The sequence below is a fragment of the Panthera pardus genome, unplaced genomic scaffold (assembly GCF_024362965.1).
Source record: "Panthera pardus isolate Hobbes unplaced genomic scaffold, ASM2436296v1 HiC_scaffold_23, whole genome shotgun sequence".
NCBI lineage: Eukaryota > Metazoa > Chordata > Mammalia > Carnivora > Felidae > Panthera > Panthera pardus.
This window is the reverse complement of record NW_026526799.1, coordinates 3,408,473-3,430,101: the sequence shown is the minus strand read 5'-3', so window position 1 is coordinate 3,430,101 and position 21,629 is coordinate 3,408,473. Positions and strand designations below refer to the sequence as shown.

At 42.2% G+C, this 21,629-nt stretch overlaps 1 protein-coding gene across 6 annotated transcripts in view; it reads left to right on the top strand.

The window, feature by feature from the left end:
• SH3GL3 (SH3 domain containing GRB2 like 3, endophilin A3) overlaps positions 1 to 21,629 on the top strand; it is a 131,735-nt gene that overhangs the window by 69,297 nt on the left and 40,809 nt on the right. For 2 of the 6 annotated variants that reach the window (XM_019460414.2, XM_019460416.2), the window contains exons 2-4: positions 13,066 to 13,134; positions 18,465 to 18,537; positions 21,223 to 21,366. In XM_019460414.2, coding sequence (XP_019315959.1) covers positions 13,066 to 13,134; positions 18,465 to 18,537; positions 21,223 to 21,366 — 286 coding nt within the window. Of the gene's footprint in view, positions 1 to 13,065; positions 13,135 to 18,464; positions 18,538 to 21,222; positions 21,367 to 21,629 lie in introns of those variants that run through there. The other 4 variants (XM_019460417.2, XM_019460418.2, XM_019460419.2 and 1 more) reach the window with 4 other exon arrangements.

Here is a 21,629-nt window from a genome sequence, read left to right as displayed (position 1 = left end):
TGAGTTCGAGCCCCACGGCAGGCTCTGCTGACAGCTCAGCCTGGAGCCTGCTTCAGATTCTGTGTCTGCCTCTCTCTCTGCCCCTCCCCTACTCATGCTCTGTCTCTGTCTCTCAAAAAGGAATAAACGTTAAAAAAAAATTAAAAAAAAAAAAAAGTATTTGGTACAGTGGAGTGGAAGATGTGTGTATTCAGTCCACGATCTTGATTCCACGTCTGATAGTTCCTTCCCGTATGTATTTTCTCTCCCTCCTTCCCCTTGGCGAGATGAATGAATTTCTTTATTATGCTGCCCTAATAATTAAATCTGAAGTAGCAGCATTTAGGGTACAGAGGACACAGTCACCATATAATAGTCCCTGGGGCTTTTTTTGTTCTTTTGAATATAGATTGTTAGGTTCTGTATGGTTAAGTCATGATTCAACTGAGCAGAGACTTCCAGATGCGGATAGTCAGATGTGAATGTTATTTCTGCTGGTCAGATGCAAGAGCAAGAAACAGGCCAGCATTGTTTATTAAGCTTCCTTAGAGACAAATCAATCATGGGAAGTGTGATGGGCGCACGCATTGAGAACACCGAATGCAGGGTTCACGGGAGGGTGTGCTTCAACATTTTCTACTGAAATCAAAACACATGCAAGGAAGTGACAGGTCCTGTGGGTGCCACTTGCTCTGTTGTGACAAAGCGAGCACATTCATGGAACCAGTTCTAGATACAGAATATTACTAGCACCCCAGGGAGCTCCCTTTTATCATAACTTAAAGGTAACTACTACACTTTTATCACCACGAATCAGCCTTTTCTGTGTTTAAATTTTATATGAATGCAATGATACAGGATGTTCCCCTTTTATTTCTGAACGTCTCATAATCAGAATCACACGGCACGAGAGTGTTCCATGACAGTGTTCCGTGGTACGTCTGAAATCTACCTATGTGTCGCACGCGGAAGGAGTACTTCCTCCTTTTTAATTGCGATACAGTATTGCATTTCTAGAAGTAGCTGTGATCTATTCACTCTACCATCATTTAGGTGGTTTGGGGTTATTGTGAGTAATACTGCTTGTATCTGAATTTTGGTTACTTATAAGGTATTTCTTTCAGGCCTTTACCTAGGAGTGGAATTACTGAGTCATAAGAGCATGGCTTTTTATATATTCAGTTATAGTAGACTCTATAGTAGACCGTTTTCCCAAGTCACGACACCAATGTAAACTCCCTCCAGTGGCGTAGGAGTGTTCCTTCCGGTTGCCCCGTTAACCCTTGGAAAAACTTGTGTTATTGTTGTTTTAAAATAATTTTAGTTACTCCGGTAACGATGAAGTGTCATCTTCTTGTGGTTTAACTTGCATTTTCATGGATGATCGTGAGACGAAAATGTTTTCGTAGGCCTGTTGCCTGTTTGGATACCCACCCCCCCCTCCTTTGTGAAGTTGCTTCCACAAGGCTTTTTTTTTTTTTTGCCCATGCTAAAAAACAGGAGTATGCTGCCTTCCTCTTAGGGACCCATAGGAGTTCTTTTTAATATCTGAATGTGATTCTTCGTCAGGTAGATTTATGGAAAATATCTTTTTCTACTCAGTGATTTGATTTTTCACTCTCTCAGTCTTGAACGGAGTCTGATATATCAGGCTTTTCTTTATAGTTAGCGTTTGGGAATTGGTCAAGCTGTCTCCTGTCCCAAGGTAATGTTATCTTACAGAACCTTTCAAGTCTTACCTTTTGCATTTAAGATCAACAAGGAATTGTTTTTGATATATGGTGTAAGGCAGGGGTCTTAAATTATTTTTAAGAATATCCTGGGATCCTGAAATGAAAGAGTTTGAGAACTGGTGTTTTAGAGCTATAAGATCCCCTCTTAAGAAATAGCTCTAGAGGGGCACCTGGGTGGCTCAGTTGGGTAAGTGTCTGGCTCTTGATTTTGGCTCAGGTCATGATCTCATAGTTCATGAGTTTGAGCCCCGAGTTGGACTCTGTGCTGACAGTGTGGAGCCTGCTTAAGATTCTCTCTCTCTGTCTCTCTCTCTCTCTCTCTCTGCCCCCCCCCCCCCACTTCATGCACACGCATGGATGTTCTCATTCTCAAAAATAAACATTTAAGAAAAAAATAGAAATAGCTTTAGCTACATCCCACAGTCTTAAATACATCTCTATATTTGGTATTACTCACTTATAAATATTTTCTAACCTTCATGGTGACTTCACATTTGATTCAGTGAATTTTGACATGTTTAATTTTCAAATAATTTGGGAAATTTTTCAGGTATTGATTTCTATGTTAATTTCACTGTGGCCAGAGATCATACTCCGAATGATTTTTGTCTTTGACGTTGTTGGAGATGTGCTTCATGACTCAGCGTCTGGTCTCTTCTGGGAAATGTGCTGTCTACTTTTGAAAACCATCGTCACCGGGGCACCTGGGTGGCTCAGTCTGGTGGGCATCTGACTCTTGATTTCAGCTCGGGTCATGGTCTCACAGGTCATGGGTTTGAGCCTTGTGTCAACCGCCCTCCTCCCCTCTCAAGATAAATAAATAAACTTTAAAAAAAAAAGAAAAGAAAACCACCTTTATTGTGCCCTGTTTGCTGTAGTATTCTCCATATGTAAATTAAATTGTTCAAGTCGAGTCAATCTAACTGGTGGTTTTTTTGTGTTTTATGGGTTGCAGAGAGATGTATAGAAAAATTAAAATATTTGGAATCATTTATTTATAGTTTTAGTTTTGTCAGGTTTTCCTTTATACATTGAAGCTATGCGATTAAATGCATACAGATTTAGGATTCTTATTTCTTAATTTTGGATTGACCTTGTATCATTTAAAAAAAATTTTTAATATTTATTATTTATTTTTGAGAGAAGGAGACCGAGCACAAGTGGGGGAGGGGCAGGGAGAGAGGGAGACACAGAATCCAAAGCAGGCTCCGGGCTCTGAGCTGTCAGCACAGAGCCCGACGCAGGGCTCGAACTCCTGGACTGCGAGATCATGACCTGAGCCGAAGTTGGACGTTTAACCGACTGAGCCACCCAGGCACCCCTACTTTTTATCATGTTTTAATGTCCTTCTTTATTCTAGTAATAATGTTTTTTGTCTAAAAGTATATTTTATATGTTAGTATGAGTTTCTCAGTTTTTTTGTTGTAGATGTTAGTGTTTGATATAGTCCATTTCTTTATTTTCTTATTGTGTCATTATATTTAATGTGCATCTCTTATTGGCAGAAAATAGTATAGTTTAGTATTTTATGATCTTGGCTGATGCTTTTTATTTTTTACTTGAAATATTTAGTCCATATACATTTAAAGTAATTACTGACATTTTTGGATTAAATCTATTTTTTTATTTGTCCCGTTTATTCTTGTTTCTTCATTTCTCCTTTTTTAAACTTTCTTTTGAATTAATCGTTTTTATTATTCCATTTTATTCTCTAGTATCTCGCCTGTTATATATTTATGATTATTTAAAAGCAACCCTAGAGATTACAACATGCATTTTTTATGTGGTGGAGTCTTTCTTAAATTAGTACCTTAAAACTTCCAAGCAATAAAAGACCCAGTAATAATTTATCTCTACCTCTTTAGTGGTGGCTTTTGTGTCATTGTTTTCATGTTTTAAAATTTTAGATATATTTAAAACCTCACAAGATAATTGTTTTAAGTTTTCAGTATTCACATCGATTCATCTCTCTGGTTCTCTTCATTTCTTGCCTTATTTCCTTGTTTCCATCAGGGATATTTTTCTTTTATTTGAAGAACTCCCTTGAGTGCTTCTTTTGGTGTGTGTCTGGGTCCGCCAGTGAGAAATTCTCTCACTTTTGTCTGAATATTTTAATTTATTATTATTTTGTTAAGGTTTTTTTAAATGTTTATTTTTGAGAGAGAAAGAGACAGAGTGTGAGCAGAAAGGGGCAGAGAGGGAGACACAGAATCCGAAGCAGGCTCCAGGCTTCGAGCTGTCGGCACACAGCCCGATGCGGGGCTCGAACTCACAAACCATAAGATCGTGACCTGAGGCGTAGTCGGACGCCCAACTGACTGAGCCACCCAGGCACCCTCTTGTCTGAATGTTTTTAAAATTTTGCCTTCATTTATGAAGGGTATATTCACCGAGAATGGCATTTTCAGTTGGCAGATGATTTCCATCAACATGAAAAGATGTGATTTCATTGTCTTGTGGCCGCGCTGTGTGACCATTGTCAGCTCACCATCTTTTTGTTGCTTTTTTGGTGCATTTTTTTTTTTTTATTAAGTTTTCCTGTCTTTGGTCTTTGGTAAAAGACTTATTCGGGGTATGTTTTTCTTCATATTTATCCTGCCTGAGAGTCATAGAAGAGCTTTAATTTGGAGCTTGATGTCTTTTGACAACATATATTGAGTAATTCTTGGCCATCTTCTCTTCAAATATTGCCTCTTCTCAATTATTCTGTCCTCATTCTGGAAATCAAAAATACACATATGTTAGGTGTTTCCACTGTGTGTTCTATGTTTATAATATTTTTTTTTTGGTGTTTTTAATCGTCTTTCTCTTTATGTTTCAATTTAGATACTTTCCAGTGGTTTATCTTCCAGTGCACACGTGCTCTCTTTGTCAGCATCTAATTGTTATTAAAGTTTGCTGTGGAACTCTGAATTTCAGTTATTGAATTCTTCAACTCCAGTTTTCGTTTGTTCTCTTGAAATGTTTTGCAGTGGTATTTTACATTGTCATCTATTTTTACACTTAGTTTAAGGGGCATCTGGCTGGCTCAGTTGGTAGAGCGTGTGATGCTTGATCTTGGGGTTGTGGGCTCAAGCCCCATGTTGGGCGCAGAGGTTACATCAAAAAAACATAAAGAAAATTTAGTTTCAGATTTTGTTGTTGTTGTTGAGTCACCCGGTATAATACCAGATGGGTTTCTTAAATTATTATTTTAATGGCAGATACCTGTGTGCAAAGACTTGGCAGCAATTTAGGTGATGTCTCCCCCCAGAGAGGATTTAGTTTTATTCTGACAAATAACAAGGGGAAAGGCAGTCCTGAACTCCAGTTTTGTCTCTTGATCACTGTGATTCTGCAGAAATCTCTGCTTAGATGTTTAGCCTTCTAGCAGCCTCCTCGCACTGGTATCTTAGCATCCTGCCTCGCATATGTGCAGCCTAGGAATTGTCAGAAACCTCTAAAGGAAGTTGCATGTAAACTGTCGTGTTCACTTCTTTATGGTCCTGGAATTTTGGCCTCTTAATGTCTTGGTTTCCTTGGTTACAGTGCACTCCAGTTTTCCTCTCCCCAGCCTAGGGAGACTTCTGCAAGTTCTAGGCTGGTGCTTTCTGCTCAGCTTGTGTGTTCTGTGTTGTAAGGCAGAAATTTTTCCAGAAGGAAAAAGCAGCCGTAAATGTCTGACTCTTCCCAGTGCATTTTTCTTCATCAGATCCTGACTGCCTTGTTTGCTCTCTGAAACCTTCAGAGATTAAAAAAAGAATTAATTTTGAAATAATTTAGACTCAGAAAAGTTACAAAACCAGCACAGAGAGCTGGCGTATACCCTTTTCTCATCTTCCCCTGATATTAAACTTACAAATAACAGTTCGTCATTGAGTAATGCCATATTTTCCAAGCTGATAAAAGCAGATCATGACTGCTAATTGTTTGAAAGAAAAAATAAAGGGAGCTAGAGGACAGGGTGACATTTTGGTGCAGGGCTTCTCAAAGTAGATTTCTCAGAAATCTTCTCTGAGATTTTTCCTTGTAAGAGACATCTCCCGTGACCAAACGAAGGTGGAGAATGCTACCTCTTATATGCCCCTCCCCTCCATGGAAATCCATGATGCCATTTTCATTTTCAAGTCTGTGAAAAATGTTTTGGTACAGAAATCTGCCAGTTCTGTTTATCCCAGCATTTCCAAACGAACATGACCAAGGAGTTCTTTTTTTGCTGTGTGCAGCCAGTGTTTTGTGGCCCACAAACTAGAAAGTACTGTCCTGGAGAAGTTTCTAATTTATCCTGAGGTATAAATTTGCTTTTTTACATTTTCTCCTAGGTTCTGGCTTTCTTGCTGTTTAATTTCTTGCTTCATTAAAGGGAAGAAGATGGAGAAGCCAAGGTTTCTTTGAAAACAGACATTTGTACAAGAGGGCGGCCAAGGCTGTGTTGACATTTACCAGTAAAACCCCAGCGCATCTAGCTGAAAAACCAAATGCAAAAGCTTTGTGCTTCCCAAATACACTTCTTTTACATCAGTGCTGTTGCGGTCTCCGAAAATGCCTTTTGTTTTCCGATCATCGATGAAATTGGAGGCTACCCAGAAGTAGAGGGCCAGTGAGGGTTCTCTCTGTGGCACGGAGGCACCGTGAGACAGGCCTCGTTTCCGGCATGATCTTTTTCACTGGGGCAAGACTACACGGGCCACACTGACCTGGCCACACGACTGTATTTTAAATTTGCAGCTTCTATCTGGCGAGCCCGGGTCAGACGCGACGTTTGCGATGGGGACGCTGAATAGGTGAGGGCCGTTGGTGTTTGAAGTTGAAGAAGGTAGTTGGGAGAGTTTCGGAGTCGAATTTTGACACTCTTCCCTAGTCTGCCTAGTCTGCCCCTTGGTGTGGGCATCCCTTATGATCCCCACATGGAATCTCCCCGTCCGCCCTCTGGTGGCTCTCCAGTGCCCTTCTCCCGTGGGCCACTGGCATGATCTTCCCGGATGAAAGGCGGACCTGTTTGTACCACTCACCTGCTTGAGCGTCTCCACGGCCTGCGTGATTGTGCGTTCACGTTCTCCTGGGGTCAGTCTTTCGTATCAGTTACCTTGTTGATTGCTGTTTCCCGAATGCCCTCAGGTCTTGTGTCTGAGCTTATGCTGTTCTCTCTGCCAGAAATGCCACTCCTTCTCTGGTCTCCTGGGGTGCACACCATATATCCTTCTAGGCTCTGTTCTTGGCACCTTCTCGTCCATATGACTTGCCTCCTCTGAGTTCTAATAGCAAATTCCGCATCTGCGTTCAAGGAGGGTACTTCTCTCGTTGTGTTCTGGCCATCGGCTTCTGCTTCGCAGTGGCCCGTGAGCTCTGGCCTGGAGAGTGATCTTCGTATCTCTGCCGCATGGATGTAGTCCGTGGACTTTGAGATATTTGTTGAATGGGATTGAATGGCATCATGTCAGTTTGAGATGTTAAGCTGAAGTGGGTTTTTTCTTTTAATGAATTTAAAGTGATACGCTGATTTCTAAGTACTGCCTTTGCTGTCTTCCCACACAGGTTTTGATGGATACAGTTTTCATTGTTAAATTAAAAGGTTTTTGAAATTTCTTCTAGGGCTTCCTCTTTTTTTTTTTTTTTAATGTTTATATTTGAGACAGAGAGAGAGAGCACAAGCAGGGGAGGGGCAGAGAGAGAGAGGGAGACACAGAATCCGAAGTGAGTTCCAGGCTCTGAGCTGTCAGCACAAAGCCTGATGTGGGGCTCGAACCCATAACTGTGAGATCATGACCTGAGCCGAAGTCGGACACTCAACGTACTGAGCCAGCCGGGTACCCCCGATCTGTCAGTTTTCTGGTAGAGTGGTGGTGAAATCTATGATTGTGGACTTCACTGTTTTCTCTCAGTTTCTGTATTACTAGTTTTTTGAAGCTGTGCTGTTGGGTGCATCATTATTATAACAGAATTTTGGTGGAATGTCCCTTCTATTGTTAGATCAATTCTCTATGCCTACTGATGTTTTGCCTTAAAGTCTTTTTTGTCTGATGCTATTGTTATCAGCTTTTTTTTAAATCAGTATTTCCCTAGTAGGTGTAATTTATCTCCTTATTTCCAGTTTTATTTTAGGTGTCTCTCTTAGAAGCTACATGTAGTTGGACTTAAAAAATCTACTCTGGGGGTCCCCGGGGGTGCCCGGCTGGCTCAGTCAGAAAAGCATGTGACCCTTGATCTTGGGGTTGTGAGTTTGAGCACCACATTGGCTGTAGAGATTACTAAAAAAAAAAAACAAAAAGAAAAAGAAAATTAAAAAAAAAATCCACTCTGTCAATTCATCCTTTAACATTTTCAATTTCATCATTTACGTAGATAATAATTACCGATGTATGTGGACTTATTACTGTCTTATATTGTGGTTTCCATTTGTCATCCCTTTCGTTCTTCTCCCCCCACCCCTGCTTTGCCAACCTTTTTTTTTTTTTTTCTTGTTTTGTTTTATTTTGTTTGCCTGGATTGGAAAAACTCAATTTTCCACCAGTGTGCTAGTGTGCGTGCTGTGTTGTAACATGCCTAGCACACGTAACATATACGTGTATTATTGTTTTATACTTTTAGTCGTCACCATTGATTATGTAACCCAGACAATTCTTCTCTATTATTTCAGCAATGTTCAAGTTTGTCCATTTCCCACCTTCGCCTGAACACGGGAGAAACACTCTAGTGCTCAGAGTATCCACTCAACACCCTCCTTCCCATCTTGTTATTACTTAAGGTTGTAATTTTACCCTTTTATAAACTCATATATTTGTTTTTATATATTTGTTTTAAGTAACAGTTCAGGGAGACCCAAAATTCTGGATTTTTTAACATTTCTTCTAAACACCTTTGAAACTGATCTCTGGTATCTGCTGTTGCTGAAGAGAAATCTGCTGTTAATTTTCTTGTGGTTTTATTCTCCTGTGGGAGTTTTAGAATTTTTTATTCTTGAAATCTCAACATGTGAATTAATACCTTGCTTAGCACTTGAATGTACTTCCAAACTGTGGGCTCATACCTTCCCTCAGTTGTACACAAGAACCCCCCCCCCCAAAAAAAAAACCCCAAAAACAGAGCTATTAGCTCTTAAAATACTGAGTCCCCTATATTCTGTCCTTTTTTCTGGAGTGCCTGTCAGTTATAGCTCATCCTCTAAACTGTTTAACTGATATTTCATATTAAAAAAAAAAAACCCTCTTTTTTTCCTTTAAATATTTTTGTTCTTTCAGGATATTCCTTAGTAATAGTTTCTAGTTTACCGGTTCTTTCTCCAATTGTGCCCAGTCTGGAGTTGATTCCAATTATTGGGATTTTTCATTTTCATCTGTGTGTGTGTTTTATTTCCAAGGTTTCTAAATTTTAATAGCAATTAAAAAAATTTCCCTTTTGTGTAATTATTTGCCTTTTATTCATAGAGGTTATTCCTTCATTTATCATATTGATAATATCCTAAGCATACATATAAAGTTTCTGTCCTACTGTTTCAGAAAGTTATTTTCACCAGAAGTGAATTCATGTTGCAGTCTCTGATTCTGTTGGCTTTCTTACTTGGTCTTGTATTTAGTCATGTGCCTTGGAATTTAGATTTCTGGGATTCATTTTTATTGGGGAGGATGTTTTTTCTCTTTAAAAAAAATTTTAAAATTGTTTACTTATTTGAAAAAAAAATTTTTTTAATGTTTATTTATTTTTGAGACAGAGGGAGACAGAGCATGAGCAGGGGAGGGGCAGAGAGAGAGGGAGACACAGAATCTGAAACAGGCTCCAGGCTCTGAGCGGTCAGCACAGAGCCCGATGCGGGGCTCGAACTCACGGACTGTGAGATCGTGACCTGAGCCGAAGTCGGCCGCTTAACTAACTGACTGAGCCACCCAGGCGCCCCACTGTTTACTTATTTTTGAGAGAGAAAGAGAGACAGACACACACACCATATGAGCGGGGGAGGGGCAGAGAGAGAGGGAGACAGAATCCGAAGCGGGCTCCAGGCTCTGCACCATCAGCACAGAACCCAACACAGGGCTCGAACTCACGAACCGCGAGATCAACCTGAGCTGAAGCTGGATGCTTAACTGACTGAGATACCTAGGCGCCACTTCCAAAGGGGTATTTTAAAACAGGGATCTTACACATGGGCTTCTGCAGAGGGTTTCAGTAGCCCTTAGAAATTACAGGCAACTGAATCAGTTTTTTGCTATGTAACAAACCACCTTAAACCATAGCGACTTACAGTGAAAAGCCATTGATTCACAATTTTGTGGGTTGGTGCTTTGGGCGGGGCTCACTGGGCTGCAGGGCTCACTGAGCCCAGCTGCTTACGCATCTGTTGGTGGTGAGCTGCCGGGTGAGCTCAAGGCCTGGTGCTCTGAGATGAGTCACCTTGGAGGGTCATCTCTGCTCAGAGTGGGCATTCAGCCTCCGGCGTGGTAGCTCAGGCTAATTCACGTGGGGATGGTTACAGTGGACCTCAGAGGGTAAAGTGTCTACACAGATACTTTGTAGCTATGAAGTATTTATAAGACCTGAACTCAGTACTCTCACAGTGTTGCTTGCATTCTGTCTATTGATCAAAGCTAGTCCCTGGGGAGAAAAATAGACTGCGTGTCCTAGTGGGAGGAGCAGCGGCAAGGCATTGTGGCCATTTTTGCAATTTACCATGCAACAAAATGAGTGTCCCCCCGCCCCGGGTGTGGTTGTATAATTTTCATTAGATTCTCAGAATATCACCTCCAAAATTAAGAACTAATATTTTAAATTATTTCACATCCTATTTTGGCTCAGGTTGTGATCTCACGGTTTGTGAGTTTGAGTTCGAGCCCCGTGTAGGGCTCTGTGCCGACGGCTCGGAGATTCTGTGTCTCCCTCTCTCTCTGCCCCTCCCCTACTCACACTCAGTCTCTCTCTCTCTTCTCTCTCAAAAAATAAACATTAAAAAAATTTAAAAAAGAAGTGATTTCACTATTTTTTAATGTTTATTTTTGAGAGAGAGACAGCGTGCGAGCAGGGGAGGGGTAGAGAGAGAAGGAGACACAGGATCTGAAGCAGGCCCCAGGCTCCCAGCTATGGGCACAGAGCCCGATGTGGGGCTCGAGCTCGCGAACCGTGAGATCATGACCTGAGCCGAAGTCGGACGCTCAACTGACTGACCCACCCAGGCGCCCCAAAATGATCTCACTATTGAACAAAAAGATATTTGGGGGACCTAACTGATGGATACTTCCATGTAAAGACCTTTGTGTAAAGCAGTGGGATTACCAGTTGTTCCTGTTGAAGCTTATACCTTGTACCGAGGCCTTAGGACGGTCCTCTCTGACTTCTAGACAGAGCCTGAAAAACCAGAACTATTGTCTAGTGTATCAGCCAGCTTCTGCCGAGTAACAAAGCATTCCAGTGTTTAGTGTCAGACCACCACCATTTATTCGACTCATGTTTCCACGGGTGAGCGGATTAGGCCGGGGGCTTTCTCATGTGCCTGCAGTCCCTTGCAGGTCAACCAGGGGCTCTGGTCCTGGAGAGTGACTGGTTGTCCTGATGGGGGTGTTTGGGCCACGTATCTCTCACCACCCAGCAAATCAGCCCAGGCCTGAATTCACTTGGGGGCAGCAGGGTTTCAAGAGAATGACTGAAAGCATGCAGAGTCTGCTAAGGCCTGGGCTTCCGTCTGTGGTTCAAAACAAGCATCAAGTCTGGCCTGGAATCGCTCGAGGGTAGACAGACTCCAGCTCTGGCCAGGAGGAACTACAGAGATCTAGCGACGAAGAGATAAAGAATCGTGGCCACTAGTGATCTCCCTCGTCTCCTCTCAATTCTCTCTCACCTCACATTTAAGTTAGATTCTCTACACCTGGATTCCTCCTATTGCCTAGTAATTCTGTGTTTGCCATAGTTGTGGAAATAGTAGCAGAAAGTCACTTACATTTAAAAGAACCTGCAATTTTTTTTTATTAATTGATGCTAACCGCCCCCCTTTACCACTGGTTTTTATGTTCATATAAGTATTTTATTTTATTTATTTTTTAATGTTTATTTTATTTTTGAGAGAGAGAGCGTGAGTGGGGTAGGGCAGAGAGAGAGAGAGAGAGAGAGAGACACACACAAAATCTGAAGCAGGCTCCAGGCGCCGAGCTGTCAGCACAGAGCCCGACGTGGGGCTCGAACCCACGAACCGTGAGATCATGACCTGAGCCGAAGTCGGATGCTTAACCGACGGAGCCACCCAGGCGTCCCACACATAAATACTTTAAACATGTAAACAAATTATGTTGATGCGATTTTCTAAAGAAAACGATGTACTTTCCCCTTCCAGTCCTCTTCCGTGTCTCTGATGCAACCCACTCTGCAGCCAGAGCTGCTTTGCTGAAGGTTTCTCTACACCGTGTTTGATAAGGGATCTTCAGGGACTTCTCAGCCAGACCTGTTAGCTTGGCATTTGAGAATTTGTGTGATCTGGCCTCTCTCCCTTTCAGTTTTTATTTCCCCCCATTCTCCCTCGATCGCTATTCATTATAGTTAAGGCAAGTTTCTTGCTGTTCCTTGGACGCGTTTGCCCTGCACAGTGACTCCTAAGCTTAGTCCAGAGACCTTTTGTGGTTGTCAGTGTGTGGGTGCCTGCGCGCTACTGACATTTAGTGGGTGGAGGCCAGGGATGATGTTCAACATCCTACAGGGCACAGGACAGCCTCCCACAACAGAGGATTATCTAGTCTAAATATCAGAGTGGCAAGGTGGCAAAACCCCATCCTACACGTTGCTGTCTCCATGGGGTTTTCTAAGATGTCTCATGCTGTAAGCAAGGCTCCTTCGGTGTTGCCTGTGGAAATGTCCCTTATCCTTAAATGGGCAGCTCAAACGCCAAGCCTTGTAGGAAACAGGTCCTGGGTGGGTCCTGGGTGTCTCCCCGCCTCCCCTCCACTGCAGGCTCTCAGAATCATGTCTCTGAACCACTGAAATGTCTATTACTTGGTATGTTGACAATCATTTGTATCCAGCACTATTTTGCTCGTATTTTTCCTCCCTTCTATTGTAATCGAGTGTGTGTTTATTAACTCTTCTGCCGTGCTCTGGGTTCCCGGATGATAAGGATCTTATTTATCTGTGTTTCTGCTGGAGCACCTTCCATGTGCTTTACATACAGTAGTTGCATAATTAATACCTGTTGCGCAGGTGAAAAATGTGTGTCTTCCCATGTCCTTTGATAGGGTTACTCCTTCCAACGATTTTCTTAAAGGACTTGGTAAAAAAAAAAAATGCAATGAGATGAATGGGGATTTTTTGTTGTTGGTGGTGGTGGTTTTGCTGGTAATAATTTGAGTCAGAAATTGTGGTAACAAATTATCATACAACACAATTACTTTGTTTATTTCTGCAGCTATTTAGCGAAAAAATAAGTGGCGTTGAAGGAACGAAACTAGATGACGAATTTCTTGACATGGAGAGGGTAAGAGAGCACGTTAATGTCAACTGTATTACAAACTTGATTTTCACTGTGATATGAGATGTACTGATACTGTAAAGGATATTAGAGCGGCAGCCAGGGATGTAAAGACCCGCTAAGGTGGCGATGGGATATGGGTAGTTGGTGCCCTCTAGTGGAAAAACGTCAGAATGCTCAAAAGACGGTCAATTTTGGCAAACCATTATTGCAAGGAAAAGACCGTAGTAATTGTGATGATTTTGATGATCTATCCTAGAAAATCAAAATGTATTTCTGGGACGAGACCATTCAAATACATAAAGATTGATACACCCATGTGGTGTACCAGATTCTGACTCTGTTCCCATGTGTTGTAGTAGCTGGATAACAAATGACATTGATCTGGGTTCTGAGAACTGGCAGCGTGAACTTGGATAAGCTTTTTTCCTCTTTTCTGACCAGTGACACAGGTGGATAATGTGTGCCCTGCTTGCCTTACATGGATTTGGGGATAATTATGCCAAAAAATTAATGTATATGAAAGCACCTAGGAAATATGATGAGCTTGTCACAGAAATGATTGTAACAGGCTCCAAAGGAAGACTGTAGAATCTGTTGTCCTTTAACCTGTTTCCCGGTCAGCTGTGTGGAATAGCTCGGGGGGAGGTAGAACTGGGACCGCTGAGAGTTCAGCTTCCTCAGTTTCCTTCCCCTTCGTCTTGGGCCCTTTAACCATAGCCTTGTTTTAATAATTAGACTCCCCAGATGAGAGAGGGCAGAGAGAAAGCAGAACATCTACCTTCAAGTGTAACATCAAGGATACAGGAGATTGAAGGTTGTAGAGCTATCAGCAGGTACAGAAGAAGTCTAACCCCAGGCTGTGGCTTGGGAGGTTCCTTTCTTCCGGATACCTGGCCCTGGCCAGACTGTCTTCCAGGAAGCTCCTTACTTTCTGGATGAGCACTGCTAAGTTTCTAGAAGTGTTAGCACCTTGAGAGGAAAAAGCACGTTTTGTTTTGCTTTTGAAAAACATAATTTTTAAAAACTGAAAAACATGGAAATAGTTTAACATCGTTGGCCTACCTGAAATGACTTTTAAAAATCCCTTGGCATGTAAAGATATTATAGGTAACTTTATTACTTAGAAAATGATTCAGTTTAAATATTGAGTTTATAAACACATTTTGGCAATTTCAGTTTCAGTTGATGGACTGAGATCTCTCTTGTTTACTTCCTTTCCCTCCTAAAGCCCCAATGAATGACAGAAGAAATATAAAAGTAATATCTATTTATTTCCTTACAGCAGTGAAAAGCAGGGAAATATCTAACACGTGACCAGAAGGTTTAAGGACTTTCTGGAAGAGATGAGTTAGATGGTATCAGATCCACCTAAAACATGACATGGAAATGACAAAGGAATGGAGAGATTTCTTGACAAATCCTAAGCACACAGAAGTAGAGGACGAATAGTAATGTCAAAGTAAAATTTGATGCAAAAAACACTAGGTAGAAAAGGTTATAAAAAAGTTATTAAAAAGATGCAGTCTATCAGGAAATTGTAATGGTTATGAATTGTTATGCACCATATAACATGGCATCTAAATACGTAAGGTAAAAGTTGTCCAAAATACATGGAAAATTGACAAAGTCCAGAGTAGAAGGTTTCGCACACCTCTCATAAAATAACAGAGTAAGTTGACAATAGTAGATTGGCTCATAGATGATTAGTACAAAATATGATTAATAACTTTGTTTATAAATAGATACAGACCTCAAGTTGAGAATCTATATTCTTTTTAAGTCCATTTAGAACAATTAAAATAGTCAATCATACATTAGGCTCCAGAAAAACTAAAAAACATTACAAGGAAGGTATACTTTCCCAATTCTGGATGTTTGGAAATTGAAAAACGTGATTATTCTTAGTTGAAAGAGGAAATGACAAGTAAAATCAAAGTTCATTTGGTCATGAGAGACCAAATTCTGTATGTTAGAACCTGCGGTATATGGCTACATCTTATGTACATTTAATAGAAAATATGTTTGAAGGAAATGAATAAATCATTTAAGCCAGGAAGCTAGGAAAATAACAGCAAATGAAATCGCTCTAGGTGGAAGGACAGAATTGTAGAAATCAATAAAATAGGAAACAATAACGGCAAAACCAGGCACTGTTTTGTTTTCAAAAAGCCACCTCTACCAAGTGTGACTAAGGAGCACAAACACATTGCATAAGGAGTAAGAAGGAGATAATGACAGCTATGGATTCTTTTTAAAAAAATTTAAAAATAAACCAGCATTGCTAGCAGCCCTCTAGCTGAGGCTGAGGTCCGGGATAGTCCGTGGCAGAGGATTTGGGGCACCAACATTTGAAGGAAATTCCAGATTTAATCAGCCAACAGAGATGCCTTCACACCAGGTAGACATCACAAAAATAATTTTTACCTCTGTACTCCCACCTGTTTGTCACGATGGTTTGCAGAAGCCATCACGTGGCATTTTGTCAGCTTGAACGACCCCCCCCCCCCACCCGACATTCTCAGTTATTCTGGGAGGGAAGTTTCTATTCATTCATTCATTCATTCATTCACTCATTCATTCATTCGTTTTTTAAACCACGTGGATTATTTTTCCAGTGTTCGTCTTGATTGCCCATGTTTGTCAAAGTGGTTAGTGGGTGTCCTCTTTATTTTCTCAAGCGTTTGTTTGCAGTTTTGATCGCTGGGCTGTCCTAGAAGCTGTTCCAGGATGGGCACGTCAGGCTGTTAGTTTTTGGTCATTTGTTCCTTGGCTTTTTTTTTTTTTTTTTTTTTTGCCCCCAAAGAGAGAAGGATCTGAAGTAGAAAGTACCCCTGCCCCAGATCTCACTGTCACCCTTCAGAGATGGCTCCTGGCTTCCTGGTACCTTTTCATGTCTGAAGAGGGTTGGATACATTGAAAGGAACACTTAATTACTGTCGAATTTCTATAACTGTGGAAAGTTATAAATCTAAAACCTAGTTTTTCTTAAGCTTAAGCTGGACTTACGAATCTTATTTATAAATTTAGTAACTTCAACATAAAAATCATTTCAGTTAATCTTCGTGTTAGTTTCCATTAAGTCATAGGCTTAACAGGTTAAATCCTTAAACATTTATCTCCAGTTACATAATTAAGCAAATTCCCTTAGACATTGCAAATTAGAATCACAAATGCAATGCATGGAACTCGCCCCAACGTCACATCAGATTTAGAAAAGCGTTTTCCAGAGCACTTAAATTTCTCGAGACTGTAATAATACAAACGTTTGGGTGATCATATTCTCTTAAACATTTCAAAAATCTTCATAAACAATCGAACACACTGAAGAGAGTTCAGAGCTCGCAAAACTCGCTACAAGGCCCAGTGCACGTACACACAGCTGGTGTGTGTGCATCAGTGATACAGGTGTGATTCATTTCTTCATCATTTACGTGCTGTCTTTTTAAACCTTCCTGGGGCCCCAAATTTAGGCGCTCGGCTAATAGGAACAAATCCAATTTCAGGCTGGTTGAGCTCACTTGGTTGGAAGCTTCTGACCCTGACCAGATCATAGATTTTTGAATTACAAAAATGAATTTCTTGTATTATAAATCACTCTACAACTTGCTTTCTTTCCTTGACAGTGTGCTGTGGGCATCTTCCCAGTAGATATGGAGCTTCCCTTTTTTTTTTTATCTTGTGATTCAAGAGAATTCCTTTATTTGGATGTCTCACAGTTTACCCAGCCAGTCTCTTATCGCTTATAATTCAAGTTGGTTTCAGTTTTTAATAGACATAGAATGGCCTGACATCCTTTTACGTCATTGCAATTGGCTGGTGTGTTTCCAGACGCTAGGTCCCTGGAGGTCTGCCCATTAATAGGTTCTTGTCCCTTGATCCGTTTTTGCACTCCCAGTGTGTGTGAAAGCGCCCATCCCTCCATACCTGTATGGCACCTAATATTGGGTCGGATTAATAAAAAAATATTTTTTTTTTGTCAATCTGTTGAGTGGAAAGTATCTCCTTTTTGATTTACAGTCTTTCTGGATATTTTGTCAACTGTTTGAACTTGTATTTTTCCCCGTTTGTTTTCTTGCCAGTTTATATTCTTGTCCTTTCCAATTGGGTTGTTTTATGTGCTGCTTTTTTTCTTAAATGGGAGTTTTGAGTATCATGGATGCTAAGCATGGGTCCTTCATACAGTTTCCTTTCTGTTTCATTTTGCCACTTTTGTCAAACTTGGTGTTATTACATCTATTCACTGTTCAGTCTTTAATTTTATAGGGTCAGAATTTTGGGTTTTGTGTTGTGCCTAGAAGATTCTTCCCACCCCTGTATTTCGGAATATTCTTCTGTGTAATTTAGTGCCTTTGTAGACTGTTTTTAGGTCTGTATTTGTGATCCAGTCTGTAGTATGAGGCGTGAACCTAAGTTTAATATTAATTTGCCAAATTGTAACCAAAAAAGAAAAAATTAAAAGGAACATAAGATTTTAATTAATTTTACGTGTGATTTGGGGGAGGACTTACATCTTTGCACAGTTAAACTTTCCCGTGTAGGAACATGGCTCTTCAGATAGATGTTGTACATTTTCTCCTTATATTTATTCCTTATTGTTGTGTATTTTTATGTTGCTCTTATGAATGGGATCTCCTTTTCCTTTATATTTTCTTTCAGGCTGTTGATGGTATGAAATGAAGCTATTGAACTTTATGCCTGTTGAACTTTATTGTATATTCTCACATTCGGTGTCGGGCTAACCAGTAGCCAGTGTCCAGAAGTGGTTTTGTGGGGGGAAAGATTCAGTCTCAACATAGAAAACCTTTGATATTAACATCTGCCCACAGGACACTTGGGTGTTTATTGTGAGTGGTAGTGTTAGGGAGAATGATTCTTTCGTTGTTGATTTACTGCCGTAGTTTCTAATGTGAATTGCTATTAGGGAGTCCTTACAAGCAGAGGCACTCAAGTACACCCAGCAAATAAGGGAAGTTGGGCTGAGACATGCCTGGTGTTGGCTGGAGAGGCCTTCAGGTATGTCCAGTAATCGAGTGGAGCATAGTAAGTCATCTGAGTTTTGTAAATAATACATGACTGCTCATTGTATGTTAAAAAGAAAATGAAATGAATGTTCTCCAACATCATGGGGAGGAAGAGCTGTCCCAAAATCATAGTGAGAAAAATACTGCTTCTCCCCCAAAATGTTGAAACTCATTTGGATTAAAATCTGTTAATAGTATTATACATATTAAATTAACGCATATTACCTCTGTTTTCCTGTGAATTCGTTGTTTGTCATTTACCAACATTTTTATGTTTGTGTGTGTGTGTGTTGTTGTTTTTTTTTTTTAAAGAAAATAGATGTTACCAATAAAGCTGTTGCAGAAATTCTTTCGAAAGCCACAGAGTATCTTCAGCCAAATCCAGGTAAAGTTAGAAAATGTCTCGACATAGTCTATTGTTCATTCACTGTCATAGACTAACAACCCATGTTTGCTTGGCATATGGCTGACGTAACTTAGAAACAGTGTTTTCTGTGTCCAAATAATGAATTTCAGTTTTTTAAAGTCAAGCCGCCAGCGACCGAAGGTAGTTTCAGGGAGTCCTAGCTGATGAGAAACAGAGCAGATAATCCCGTGGTCTATGGTGACATCCTGTGGATAGAGACTTGGTCTTAGCAGCAAGGTGCTGCTCAATAAAGACACATTTTAGGAGATGCCTCAGAGACCCACTGAATGTTTGGTATGTTTTCTTATTCAGGCCTCTCCTCTTTTAGAAAAAAATTCTGTCATCCTGCTGTAAAGGTATAATTGAAATTGTAATTTCACTTTGTAGCTCAGATGCTAAAGAAATGAGGCAGGAAAAGCAGCATGAAAAGGTCCCTTGTTGCATCAGCTTCTCGACAGAAGGTTCTTAATTCCGTGGTTGTGAAGCAGCATCCCTTGATGGGTTTTTCCTGGGTTGTAAATGACAGAAACCAACAGGGGGCAGGGCACCCAAGCCTTGAATTCTGCAAATTTCCCAAACTGCCTTCCTTTTTAGGAACGTATTATTTGCAGGGAGTCGCTGTGACTCCCTTGGGCATTAGGACTCCCCTACAGACCCAACCACCTGAAAATCTAGACAGGAACAATTTCAAAACATAAATTTTATAAAAACTGCGTCCAGGGAGGTTGGCGGGTATAGGATTCTTTGGAACTGTGTAGAGGTTTGTAATTTCAAGGGCCGCACTCCTGCCTCTCTTCTCTGGCCTCCTCAGTGACTGAGATGAGCTATGTAAGTTCCTTTTCCCGATAAATCGGCACAGATTTAGCGAGGGCTTCCTCTTGGCAGAGGGGCTTTCCCGGTTCCTGGGACCCAGATCCCATCCTCAAAGAGCTGACGTTGGAATGGGGTAGGAGCGGGGTTGGCCAGCAAGGACAGAGGCCTCTGGCTGTTGCCAGTTTAGTGGATGTCAGCCACATGCCTGCCACCTCCCAGTCCCCACCCTGGCAGTGGGAAGGAAGAGCCACGCGTGCGTGTGGCTATTGGAGCACAGGGACCAGAAAGAAAACTGCTTTGAAGCTGAGGCAGGCAAGATTCAAACAGGCTGGCACCAGAAGCGTCTGAAGCCTTGCTCCTCAAAGTGTGGTCCGCGAACTAGCAGCCTCAGCCTCACCCGAGAGACTGGGAAACGCAGAGCCTTGAGCTCATCCCAAACAGACTGAACCAGACTTGGCGTTTTAACAGGATCCTCGGGTGGTTTGTATGCACCTTAAGAGCTTGAGAGGAGGCACTGGCCTAGAACACATGAAAACAAGTGTGATTATTAAAGTAAAAGAAAATGAAAGCGTCCCTCTTTACTTCCTGGAGTTACCACAGACGCCACAAGCTGGTATGTGATTCGCTCTCTAGCCCGGGGAATAAAAGCCCAGCTTCTTAGCTTGGTATTCAGTTCATAGTCATATTTTCCCATAGGTCTGTCCTGATTCATCCTGGTTTGGTTTTGGTTTGTTTTGGGGGGGGCACAAGTGAGTGAGGGGCAGAGAGAGGAAGAGAGAGAGAAGCGAGGTTCACTGAAAGCAGGCTCGGGCTTCCCTGATGTGGGACTTGGACTCATGCACCGTGAGGTCATGACCTGAGCCGAAGTCAGCCCCCCCCCCCCAGGCTCCCCCCGATTCATCCTGTTTTAATTGCAGCTTAGCTCAGACTGGCCTCCTCTTTATCTGTTGGTTCTGTACCATAAACATCCCACCTTCTATACCGTTGACGTGATATCTGCACTTTGTAGGCACATCTTGCCACCTGCAGTCAGCATATTGTTATGGTTACACCACGCTTTATTTGCCCGGTGCATCTCCTATATTCTGTCCCGCAGCGACTAGCTCTGTGCTCCTGTAGGGCAGCCGCTGTCCTGGGTCCCTCTGGAGCCGGAGGGGTTAGCACTGTGCGCCACACAGAGCCGGGGTCAGTAAGCACTGATGGCCTGAGTCGGGGAAGAGAAGTGGAGAAGCAGTGGCCGCCCGTCCTTTCCCTCGGGGCAGGGGCCCCGACCTGCACCGAGGAGCATCAACACAGACTCCTGTTCACTCAGCAGGAGTTCGTCTCCTCCCGTTGGCTCTGCTTCCTCAACAGGAGTGCGCCAAAGCCCTTCGTCAGGATATTGAATATAATCACTCCGAATAAATTGTTGGGACCGGGAGGGTGACAGGGGCCTTTTGGTGGTTTGAAACATCCACCTCAGCGATGCCGTCCTCGGTGTTCCGTTGGTCCCCCGGAAGGATCGCCTCCCCGGTACTGGCATCTGGCTCTGGGCGTGCGTGTTGCAGGCCCTGCTCTGTGTGTCCCTGTGCAGCGGGGACACTTCTGATGTGCGGAGTCAACGACGTGTGCGTCGTTTCCATTTTCCCTTGCTTAGCAACCCCCTCTTCCCCCCACCGCCCGGGCACTTGGAAAAAGAATCGGGAAAATCACGTGAGACGTGAAATAGGTCACACAGTCCCTTTCACATGCTCCAGGTGTCCCACGTCTTGCCCACCGGGGTGACCTCAGTTTTGCCGTATTTGTTAAATGCCATGTACCTGTCGCTCCGCCTTGTCATTTTAAGGAATTACAAATGACAATGTTTTTAAGCATACAGAGCTAAGCTAGGGATGCTGAACACTGTGTCGAAGATCCGAGGACAGGTGAAAACCACCGGGTACCCGCAGACGGAAGGCTTGCTGGGCGACTGTATGCTAAAGTACGGGAGGGAGCTCGGGGAAGGCTCCACCTTCGGTGAGTGTTTGCAGATCGCCTGGAGCGCTTTGTATGAGTGTGTGTGTGAGTGTGTGTGTGAATGAAGGGGGAGGGAAGGGGGGAGGGAAGGGGGGGAGGGACAAAGAGAGGAGTGGGGAGGCTCCACCTTGGGTGACTGTTCGAAGATTGCCTGGGAGCACTTTGTGTGTTGGGGGGGAGGGGGAGAGGCAAAGGGGGGAGGCTGCACCTTCGGTGACTGTTCACAGATCACCTGGGAGCACTTTGTCCGGGGTGGGGGGGGC